This window comes from Nematolebias whitei, chromosome 8 (assembly GCF_014905685.2).
Source record: "Nematolebias whitei isolate Nwh7 chromosome 8, NemWhi1, whole genome shotgun sequence".
In the NCBI taxonomy this organism is placed as follows: Eukaryota; Metazoa; Chordata; class Actinopteri; order Cyprinodontiformes; family Rivulidae; genus Nematolebias; species Nematolebias whitei.
In genome coordinates this window covers 12,533,633-12,545,378 of record NC_056505.1, presented here as the reverse complement: position 1 = coordinate 12,545,378, position 11,746 = coordinate 12,533,633, and the positions used below count along the sequence as shown (strand labels likewise).

General features: G+C 37.2%; 2 protein-coding genes across 3 annotated transcripts in view; both read left to right on the top strand.

Annotated features, from left to right (window-relative positions):
* The first annotated feature begins 616 nt into the window (after positions 1 to 616).
* On the top strand, positions 617 to 7,401 carry plpp5 (phospholipid phosphatase 5). The gene is made up of 8 exons (XM_037680279.1): positions 617 to 755; positions 3,561 to 3,679; positions 3,772 to 3,880; positions 4,472 to 4,562; positions 4,677 to 4,740; positions 4,851 to 4,975; positions 5,167 to 5,337; positions 6,483 to 7,401. Exons 2-8 carry the CDS (start codon positions 3,609 to 3,611, stop codon positions 6,650 to 6,652), a joined length of 801 nt encoding a protein of 266 aa, XP_037536207.1. The 5' UTR covers positions 617 to 755; positions 3,561 to 3,608; the 3' UTR covers positions 6,653 to 7,401.
* Positions 7,402 to 10,073: 2,672 nt separating this feature from the next.
* cdc45 (CDC45 cell division cycle 45 homolog (S. cerevisiae)) overlaps positions 10,074 to 11,746 on the top strand; it is an 8,244-nt gene continuing 6,571 nt past the window's right edge. For both annotated transcript variants that reach the window (XM_037680278.1, XM_037680277.1), the window contains exons 1-2: positions 10,074 to 10,124; positions 10,253 to 10,312. In XM_037680278.1, coding sequence (XP_037536206.1) covers positions 10,074 to 10,124; positions 10,253 to 10,312 — 111 coding nt within the window. The remainder of the gene's footprint in view (positions 10,125 to 10,252; positions 10,313 to 11,746) is intronic.

Below are 11,746 nucleotides of genomic sequence, written 5' to 3'. Positions count from 1 at the left end.
AAGAGCCAAGTAAAAATCAACAGCGAAGATCTGAGCCAACAATTAGACACAATCAAGACGATGACATTTAAAGTAAATATTTCATCTGATTTGATGGGTGGAGGGAAATGAGTACCTGTAGATGTGACGTGGCTTCCAGCATCCAACGTCAAGACAAAATCAGCAACAAATGTACTTCCGGTTTACAGAAAATCTCAACATTAAAAGCCAACATGTGGACATTAAAATGCAGCGATTTTAATTTTTTTGTAAAGTACAGTATGCTAAATTTATACACAGAAGTAGTGAATGTTTTTATATATATATATATATATATATGAAAATACCTCAAAACTTCAATTTCTGACGATAACCTCAAAGTACTTTGCATTGTATCTTGATTCAAGCTCAATAATCCAGGTAGAAAAATCCAACCAAGCCACTATGTGAAGGTGCTATTTCTAAGATTGAGTTTGTTGTGGCGCCTCGGACAGATGAAGTCTTTTGGATGAAAGACGAAATGTTTCCACAAAAAGAAATCGTCTATAGGGCCTGACCGCTTTGTTCGCCATTTGTGGGCTTTTATTGTGAAAGTTGCAACAGGATGTGTCTGCGTTGTTCCACTAGCTTCACGCGCAGCTCGCCTCCTCGGTAACATCTCGGTTTCCCTAAAACGCCAGACGTCCTCAAACTGCGGGCTGATGGAGAGGACGTCGACGTGTGTTTCTGGAACATGTTAATCCGAGGACGAAGACAGAAAACGCGGCTTGTTTGAGGTTTGTCACCGAAACTTGTAATTCTCTGATGGACGAGGCGGAAATGAGCCAGATGTCTGGTTTGACAGATGTTGCTTGCTAGCTTAGCTTTCGATCTCTCTTTTCTCATTTATTTATTAATTTTTCCTCTGTTCTTTTACTGAAGGGGTTTGATTTGATTTAATTTAATTAAGGCTCTATAATTCAGAGAAGACTAGGCTCGTATTTAATGTGTCCGAGGACAAGTGGCCTATTTCAGGCTTTAAACAGCTAATCAGACCAAGCTCGTGGAGAATTGATCCAAGACTTTTATTGTTAACAGTGATCTAAAGTAAGAACACATTTATTTACTATTAATGTTGTTTAAAATGCTTTTAATCCGTTGTCATCTTTGAGGTCCACTATCCTACATGTTGTACTTTCTTTGTATGAACACATCTGGTTCACACCTGAATTAACTCTTGGGGGTCCAGGCTGCTAATCACCCATTAATTCAGACCAGGTGTGCTGAAGCACAGAAACGTCTTAAGCATGCAGGACAGTGGACACCCCCGGGGACATAAACAGGACCTGTTTGACAAGACTCATTAAAATGTAAGAAAAATATTTATGGTAAATGGACTGCACGTTTCTATCTTATCAAGATACTCAAAGTGCTTTACACTACAATCTGTGACCTCATTTACCCATTCATACAGCACTCTACTAGATCTCTGCAAAGCTAATCTGAATCCGTAGAGATTAATCGGGTTTAGTGTCTTGCTCAGGGACACCTCAGCATGTGACTGCTGGTGGAATCGAACCCCCAGCTCTGCCATTGGAGGACGACTGCTCTAACCGCTCAGCCACAGCCGCCCTATATAGATAAGATTAAAGTACTATCAAATATTTTAAAATGTATTGGCGTAAAATTCTGTCATAAAAAGATACCAAAAAGATGATGCCCAGGAATAGACCCTTTTGGAAATCCTGGTGTTTTTATTTTAGTTGTTTTATTATTTGCTTGTATTGCCAATTAATATTTTTTCTCTAAATGTTATTTAACTTGTTTAGGACCATAACAGAAAGTCCTATTTTATTTTTATTTAAATCTTCCAAACAATGAGCTGTCTCAAATACACTCATGGGTCTTGATGCTGCCACAAAGTATTTGATGCGTTGCTGTGCAGAAAAATATTTAAAATACTGTAAGTGACGTGCTGTGTATGGTCAAAATCCAGACTGATAAGATTTTAATTGAATAATTTTCACCAGATGGATGTTAAGCTGCTGGAAACTAACATTTTTGTTTAATACATTACCAAAACAAAAATAAAAGCCCAGGATTGATCTTTTCTCAGTCAGTGATTTGTGTGCTTTAATAATAAATGCTGTCCTTTTAGTCAGGCGATGGCTTGCCATTCTGAAGCTGTCAAGTAAAAGGTGTTCTTAAAAACGTGTTAAAGCTGATTTCAACAGCAATTGGTCTGCTTAAAGTTTTTGGTATTTTTATGTTTGAAAATTTAATAAATTCAAACCGGTGGCTAAAACAGACTCCTTCATGTTCATGCTAAAGTGATGCACAGACTCCTGTCTGTCACTGACTGTTAAGAGGTTTGTGCATATAAATTATATTTTAATAATCTCTTAAAAACAACAATGCTTCTTTTCATTCGCTATGAAGTCTCATTTATACATTTTGTAGTTGTTTCACTGGCTATCTTGCCTTTTGATACTTATTTAAACATTTATCTGTGTATCATTCCTTGATTGAGCTTTTATTTTTTTATAGACAACTCCTTCATATGAAGGCTTTTATTTTTATATAACGTGTTGGTGTTTTTATCACATTTGTTTGCGTTCAGGGAACAGTGGTATATGAATCAAAAATAAATCTGCTGCACTGTTTGCTTAAATCAGGTATAAGCAAAAAAACTGAAATTTGATTCTTGATAACAAAAATAATAACTTTCGTCACTTTCCAACACGAAACCAGTGAGGCTAAAATTAAATTACGGTACTAGAGGCATGTATACAATAAAGTTAAACTGACTAGGTTTTAAAATTTGTCCTCAAAGATGCAAAAATATATCTGAGGTACTTTAATCCTTACAATCAAAGTGTTTTAGCTGACATTTGCAGTTCAGTACAGTTACAGTTGTGACGGATGATCTAGAGAAGTATTAGTACCTTTATCAGCTGTTTTAGTCTTCAAAGTAGACAAATTGTTTCAAATGTATTTGGGTTTTTAATTTATCTTGAAAAAAAAATCCACAATTTGGCTTCTCACTTGAACCCATGAGATTAAAACCAATAAATGGTTATTGTTATCAATACATAAAAGCAGAGTAGGAAATATCAGGGTTTGAGACGTTTCCAAGCGGGAGAATATGTTTGCCTTAAGGTAATAATAGACAGCTTTTATCACAGTCGAACATTATTTCAAAAGCACAAGTGTGCCTGCCTTTCTCAGAACTGCAGGGTTGTATCAGTGGAAAGGTCATTTAGACCTGGCATGAGAGCCAGGGATGGATTTTTTTTGATCAATTCTAGTGAAGACATGTCACTAAATCCAGTATTTCACCACATATAACAAGAAACCCTTACATTTACTTGACATTTGTACTTCTTCAGTGGAAAAATGGCATAGTGTAAAAACTTTGAAGAATTTAAAAATAACCAATATATTTAAAAAAAAAATCTTAATTATTCTGAAATGTTTGGTTTATAAAGTAAATTCACAACAACACTTTGCTTTGATGCAATTACAGCTGATGTTCAATCATAACGCACCCAATAATGAAAAGACGGCATCTACAAAGTAATACTTTTTTACCCCCGTCATAGGAAAAGATGGAGTAACGATGTTTGATTGACATCATTCCAAGAAACAAAATGAAGAGAAGGCTGCTGCGAGGATTCCTGTCGGAGATTTCCGTCCGACTGGTGCTGCTTTTCGTGTTCGTGTACGTTTTTAAAACATACTTGTTTATGCGTACAGTTCCATTTACTGGAGTGAAACATCTAAAATGCCAGTATCTTTTTGTCCTGTGCTTAGTGTGACAGAGCAGCTTCCTCCTTTCTACCGAGAGATCCAGGCGGAGGAGATGTGGCTCTATAAATTTCACCGTGTGGAGACGGACCACGTTCCCACCTCTCTTATGTTTGTGAGTATGTCTACACCTGAATGTTGTGAAACTGTTCAGTTTTTTAGTAGAAATCCGTCTTTAGTCAAGACAAAAAGTAATCAGATTTAAAGCTATTTATTTTCAAAATATAAACTTCCAAATCAAAAAGGTTATCCTGAACTGGTGCAGTTTGAAAGAGTTCACGCCAGTTGTTTTCCAGATATATTACTTTGCAGTTCTGAAATGCAGGTGCACACTTTATGTAAACGTAGCACTTATCTGCATCTTAACAAATATGAGTAAATATGTATTAATACATCAAAATTGTGACTTCTTCATTCCAAACAGCTCCATCTTGGTCGTCAATGTTGATCTATTTTCATTCACTTTGGCTGTTTCTGTACGTAAACAAAAGCACGTAATAGCTGGCAACTGTTATCAAATTTAGCCTACCTATTTATTTATTTATTTATTTATTTATTACACATTAACCATCAGTATGAGGTGGAAAATGTGCAGGTTTTCTCAATGAATTTTGTTTCATGGCTTTGCATCAAATAGCTTTAATTACGAGACTCAGAAATATTGATGTTTGTTTTGGTTTTTATTTTTATTTTTTGTCTCTTTCAGAGCGTTGCTGTTTTCACTCCCCTAATTGTAATTCTGGTATTCACCATGTTTAATAAATCGGAGCATGGCGATCTAAAAGAAGCCTCCTTGGGTAAGATATGAACACAAATACCAGATTTTTGATTATTCACTTTAAAAAAGATCTGCTAGCTTCTTGAGTTGACATGTCTCTTTCATGAATCTGTTGTTTCTTCTCGTCATCCAGCCGTGACTCTGACTTTGGTGCTTAATGGAGTTTTCACCAACGTCATCAAACTTGTTGTCGGCAGGTAAACTGAGACCACTGAGCATCATAAACTGTTTTAGCCTGTGTTGGAGTATAAAAGCGTAAATGCACCCTCTGCATTTCCTCTATTCTTTTTTTGCCTTTTTCCTGCAGGCCGAGACCAGACTTCTTCTATCGCTGCTTCCCTGACGGTCAGATGAACTTGGAGCTGCGCTGCAGTGGTGATCCAGATGTTGTCATAGAGGGAAGAAAGAGCTTTCCCAGTGGGCACTCTTCCTGTAAGAGACCAGTATGGTCACTTGTCTGAATGGCTGATAAAATGTCTAATAAGTTCACAAAGACAGAAAAGGATACAAAATAGATCTATACACTGACCTTCAGGAGCCCTTTAGTTCTGTAAAATTCATCTTGTGTTTAAAATTTCTGAATCTGATGATGCTTCTCCTTTTATTTTTGATTTCTGTCTCAGTTGCCTTCGCAGGTTTGGGTTTTACGGCATTATACGTTGCAGGAAAACTGCGATGCTTCAGTGTGGTGGGCCAGGGCAGAGCGTGGCGGATGTGTGCCTTCCTCACCCCTCTCCTCATCGCAGCTGTAATCGCCCTTTCCAGAACCTGCGACTACAAACACCACTGGCAAGGTGGGGGTTTAAAACACTGCTCAGATTCACAGATACTTGGGTTGGTCAGCAATGCTACATGCAAGAAAAAGTTTAAAATCTATGAAAATGGTGCTGAATTAAACAAAGTCCAAATGTGACCTGTTCAGGCACAGTTCATCCTTTTCAGACTGTTTTGCTTGACTGGTTGTAAACAAATGGAGGTAAAAAATAAATAAATAAATGAAAGAAAGAATTGCCACAAAAAGAAGGATTCCTTTAAATTACATAAAGATAAAATAGCGCATAAAGCAAATAAATGCTAACTTTTTAATCCATCCATTATCTGTACCCGCTTCTTCCTTTTCGGGTCACGGGGGGTCACTGGGGTCCATGTCCAGCTATCGCTGTGCCAGAGGTGGGGGACACCCAGGACAGGTCTCTCCAGTCCATCATAGGGACACATGGAGACAAACAACCATTCGCTCTCACTCGCACCTAGGGACAATTTAGAGTTGTCAATCAGCCTAACATGCATGTTTTTGGTCTGTGGGAGGAAACCGGAGCACCTGGAGAAAACCCACGCATGCACGGAGAGAACATGCAAACTCCACCCAGAAATGGCCCGGGCCGGGATTTGAACCTTCGACCCTCTTGCTGAGAGGCAACAGTTCTATCAACTGAGCCTTTGATCTATTTTTAATTCAAACTATATTAAATTTACTTTTGTAATGTTCAGAACTGAATTCATGTTGAAGCCAGTTGCCTGATATAACTTTTTTCTTCGCATCTTATTTGAAAAAAGACAAAAATTCAATGTCGACTTTGTATGTTTGATGTTTTGGTTACATATTAATTAAATAAAGTGAGCTACTTAAAAATGGGTCCAATAAATGTTTGCAATGTGCTGTTTTTTAACTTTTTTTTTTAATTGCTTTAAAAATGATTAACTTGAGTAACACACAAAATCAGACTTAAAATGTATTACTTCTTTTTCACACGTTGTGTGGACCTTTCTATATTGCAAACAGTAAAAAAAGTGAACTGTTTATTCACATTTGTAAAATATTAACAATTTCAGGAAGGAAAGGAGCCAAATGATCTATAAAAATGATGGGCCCTTCAGTGGGAACCTTGATTTACTTCCTTATGTCCTCTTATCTCTGTCCTCTCTGTCCTTCGTGTAGACGTACTGGTCGGGTCTCTGCTGGGTCTCACCTTCGCCTGGCTCTGCTACAGGCAGCACTTTCCTCCGCTTCAGGATCCGGACTCCCACAGGCCCCTTCGTCACAGAGAGACCGTCCCCTCTGCGCATGAGCGTAAACTCGCCAACTCCAACTTCCTCCTGCCCCTGTAGACCAGCTGCCACTGAATTCTACTCCTCTGAACTGGGTTATATGGAGGGCCGTGTAAATCGAGGTTTATTTAAACAGGGCGTCGTAAAATCCTTCTTTAGCTCTATCGTGGGAATTTTCTTTTGAGTTTACAAATGAACGCGTCGGCTTTCAAACCTGAAAAGATGTCAAAAACTTGATACATTTGGTCTGTTACATGTGGTAGTTTTATAAACTTGCAACTTTTTAAACAAGCAGAGTTGAAGCTTTAGTGCACAAACAAGAAAGCTGAATTTAACTTGCATGAATTCTTGACATTATGGTTCAGGGAGCAAAACGGAAGCGCAAAGGTTTGTTTTTGTTTAATGACACAAAGTTGTTGTTTTTTTCTTTGGGTTTTTCGAACAGACTGTACCAAAATTCAGCTTCTTGTCGTGTCAATGATTTGTTGGTTCCAATCAAAGTATCAGAAGCACACCTCAGAAAGTCATTTAAAAAGGATATTTATCACAGGTTACAGGTCAAAACTTCACATTTAAGATCACAGAACAGTTAAGTGTGATTAAAATGATCTAAACTAAGGGAACTTTTGAGTTTAGAGATGTTCATTGTATATTTTGTCCGTGGTAAGAACTAAGTCACATTGTTTAAAAGAGGAAGGAATATGTGCACACAGCTACTGCAGCTCAGCATTTATTACCATTTTGGTTATAAATAACCTAAAGACAAGGGAGACCGTTTATTCATTTAAAATAACTGCTTCTTTTTTTTTCTTGGAAAGTAGATGAACACATTTGGTGCATTCACTAGAACTGTTTTCAGTCGCTGACAAACATTTAGTGTTTGAGTTGCTTGGATCACAGAATGAAGTTTCAGCCACAACATTTTAAACACTGGAACAATAATTTACCTTTAATGTACATGGTTTCAAATATGGCCGTCCCTTTTATTTAAAGCAAATGAATCAAAACAGCATGACTTGTTGCCACTGTTTAGACTTTAGCTTTAAATCTTCACGTCTTCCTAAAATATGTTTAGCTTTTTATTTTCTGCACATTTTATTAATATATGGTTACGTGTGCCCAATTCTTGGTACAAGATCCAAATGTAGCAGTGACACTCTTGCTTCTCATTTTATTTTTTTATTTTATTTTTTTGTGCCTGCTGTACTTTAAATCCAAATTTAATCTCTGCTATAGCTGGACTGCACATCTTGCCGTATTATCACGAGTTTATGTGACTAAAGTGTTTGTGAGGTAAATGTTTCCCTGTGTTGTTGGTCTCCGGCTCACGGAGTCTGTAACGGTGCACCGGCTCTGTGGCCACTTTAACTCTGAATGTTCACCAGAGGAGGAGAGGAGCTGTGACGACAGGACCACATCTTTCTGATGTGTCCGAGCGGAGTTGGGTTGTGGTCGTGACCCTTTCAGGTGATGGTGCTAGCCTCGCACTTCTCCTGCTGGTCGGGTTTTCTACGCTTTGAATATCTGAACTGGCACTTCAAGTTTGTTGGTTACGTATGCTAGCTTTCATCAGCTTAAAAAAAAAAGGAAATTCTACACTTTTTGGTTAATTTGTACTGTAAATTTAACTTCCCTGCTTTAGAAGAATCTTCTAAAGTGATAATTTACACACACACCCCCCCCCCCCCCCCCCATTTGGACCTTTTTGCTTTACTCATCCAAAGCTTTGCAGGGTTGAAGAGCTTCTTGATGCTGTTAAGTGAGCTGAACTGGTCTGGATCAAACTAAACAGAGGGAAAAATGAATTTGTGCCTTTGTTTAGCACACCTCAAATCTCTGTCAGTGAATGACGTATAAACTGCACGAGCTGTTCTAATCTTGTTCTGTCTTTATTTTACTATTTCGACTACAAGATTGACTTGTAACTATACAATGTGGCATGCTGCCTTTCTTTACCTCTAAGGATTACTGCCTATAACTGTTATTTTTGATGGAATCTGTGTCAGTGTTTCCATGGGGAGATTTTGAGACCTCAAACACTTTTATTTGGTTAAACTAAATGATTTACAAGCATATTTATTTGGTGGCATGTTGGGGTTTACTTGAACTTGAGACCTTTTTGTTTCCTTTACATGTGATGACCAATAAACTGGAATTCATATTTGATAGCACTTGGGTTTTCTTTATTATAATACTGCTTTTATAATTATACACGTTTCTTAAATTTAGTTACGCCCAAACTTCCTCTGATTAGTTAAACGTGGGCTTTTCATGCATTATGTTTGATGGTTTAATCTGTTGTTGACATCGAGATGTTCTTAAACTCTGATGCGAGTTTTATTGTCATGAATAGCTGCTTATGCTGATACAACATCCTGATTTCCCTTGTTATGGAATTTACTGTTGTTTACATATTTTCTTTTGTTGATGTATAGAAATTTAAGCCAGAAATGTTTGGCAAACAAACATAAGAGTTCAAATAATCTCAGTTTGAGCTGGAATGATGAAACTTAATGGTGAATGTTACACTTTCTTTTGAAAACCGTTTCCATTTGTTATCTTTTAGGACCAGAATCAGATGGACACTCGTTTCATACATTGTGCTAAATCCTACTGAATATAAGGACACTGCCTGTGTGTGAATTTTGAAAATACTTTTATTAATCCTTAAAAATGTAATCAAAATTGGACTGAATTTTAACAAAATTTAATCCTAAATAAATCAACAGATTTGGACTGATTTGGCTTTAGTGAAACAGTTTTTATTTATTGTGGTTTTTCCAAATTTCACTTCTGCAGAAGGACAAGTTAACCTTAACAAAAAAATATGAAGAAATATTACAAAATTATTATAACTTAAGCATTGGTACTTTAATCCTCATTTGAAGTATTTTAATTTTTAGTTGTTTTTTTTTTAACAAGGCTGCACTACATTTAAATGTCTCATAAATGTAGAGCAGAAAAATTAAAAATATTTCTGAAATTTACAGTATTTAGATAAAATATTTAATTAGTAAATACCATTTTTTAAGCATTAACTTCTGAGTTAAAAATTTACGGGGTTAAACCTTTAACATCTTTACAGCTTCTACTTTTTGATGCCGTTTTGTTTGTGATCTATTCTTCTTCTTGGGTTTTATTAGCGGTTGGCAAATAACGTGTACCATAGATACATCTATGGGTAAGCAAAGGGCTCTGCCCAGAGCCAATCAGTGTTCGCCATCCACAAACGCCTATTTGCCAGAAACGCCCACTTTTGGTCTGCAGAGAACCCCTTCTCTGTTGTTAGAAGTGACGTGTACCATGTTGCTACAATCTGATTGGTCGGAAGTGACGCATGGATTTGGCGCCTCATTTCTAACCAGAAACAACGTCGTAGTCGGCGACATCTAACAGCAAAGAAGAATAAACACTCGTTTAAAGCATTTTATAATTTTATCAGACTTATTTCGTTCTAAACGTTTTTACTCGTCACTGGAAAATGTTCGTCACCGACATTAGAAAGGATTTTTACGATGTTGTGACCAACCAGGTAAGCTTGGTGGGTTGTTGGGAGCTATTTCACAACGTAAGGGTTTAGCTAACATCATAGCCTCGTTTATAACTGAGACAGAAAGCGTTTGTTTTTCTCTGATTAACTATGTTTTTTTTCACATTCAGAGAGTTGCACTACTGGTTGCAGCGGACATCGATGCTCTCTGCGCCTGTAAAATACTGCAGGTAAATAAATGTTTGTCATTGTGTGTGTTAGCTCCTCAGGGTCACTAATATTAGGTCTGGTCAGACAGATAAACATTGATTAAATCAAACTGAGATGTTCAGAGCGGTCATTATCACCTCCTTACTGTTTGTTCATAATATAGAAAAGGTTGAATCTTACACTGAGTGATTCGTTATTTAATTTTAGAAAAGCCAACAAAATATGATTACAGACATTTAAAGCAGCATATTTAAACAGAAGGACATAAGGTTGTGTACTTTTCCTCACAACAATTTAGGTTTCCTCAGAATTTACTTTAAAATAAAATCGATTTTTTTTTTTGTACAACGTTGATTTGATGTAATTTTATGTCACACTTGTCCTTTATGGTAAGCCATCTCTTTGTAATAGCTTTTCTTGCAGCTCAATATTCCAAACATGTATTTATTTTTTTAAGTATTGATGCAAACTTTAAATGAGTTATTCCTTATTATCAAAAAAAAAAAAAGTTCAATCTGGTCCTCTGGACATTCAAAAAAACAAAGCAAAAAAATGTAGATCTCGTTCGGATGGGAGACGAAACGTATCTACATTTTTTTTGCTTTGTTTTGTTTTTTGTTTTTTTGAATGTCCATAGGACCAGATTGAACTTTTTTTTGGGATTTTTCTACCTGGATTATTGAGCATGCATCAGGATATTTTGAACAACTTTGACCAGGATTGCCTCAAACTAGTTAGAGAGTTTGAGAAAACAGCAAGGAAGAGGGCAGACTACAGGAACCATTTGCGATTCAATCTCAGATGTCGACAAAGTGGCATCATTCCCAAGAGCCTGGAACTAAAATCGTCGGGCACCGGGCAAGCAAGATCCTTCAGAAGACACAGACCCAGCTGCTGAATGAACGGGTGAGACAGACCAATTTTACTATTGAGGCCTTGAAGGCCAAAGAAGAGCACATTAAACAGAAACCAATGTGTCTAGATCAGACCACACTTCAGCAAGTGTTGGACTGTACAGATCAGGCACGCTTAGCACAGCATGTCAAGTCCAAGACTCGACAACAAAACAAGTTTAACTTACTAATAACTCATCAACACCATCACTATTCCAATAACAACACATTCAGTGTAAGACAACATTCCAGTAGTCAATTACATGCCAGGGAGACAGAAAAGTGGGTGAAGAATTTATCTGACAGACAGCTCACCCAGCCGGAGACAGAGATTCTTGCCAGGGGACTGAACTTTGCGGTTGCACCAAGTAGAATTCCTCTGGTGGAGATGATCACAGCTACTGAGTCAGCCATCCGCAACAACAAAATGAAAAAGGCTGAAGCAGAACAGCTCAGAATCAAAGTTTCATCCTGCCTCAGCAATGCCAAACCACCACCTTCCAACATCAGTAGAGAGGAGAGGGACGCACTCACCACTCTTAGCAAGGACAAAAACATCAT

Excerpts from the sequence above, each read along its gene's own strand:
- plpp5 (XM_037680279.1), top strand. The coding sequence starts at position 3,609 with ATGAAGAGAAGGCTGCTGCGAGGATTCCTGTCGGAGATTTCCGTCCGA. Across the intron at positions 4,563-4,676 it reads TCTAAAAGAAGCCTCCTTGG|CCGTGACTCTGACTTTGGTG; the intron begins GTAAGATATGAA and ends CTCGTCATCCAG. Across the intron at positions 4,976-5,166 it reads TCCCAGTGGGCACTCTTCCT|TTGCCTTCGCAGGTTTGGGT; the intron begins GTAAGAGACCAG and ends TTTCTGTCTCAG.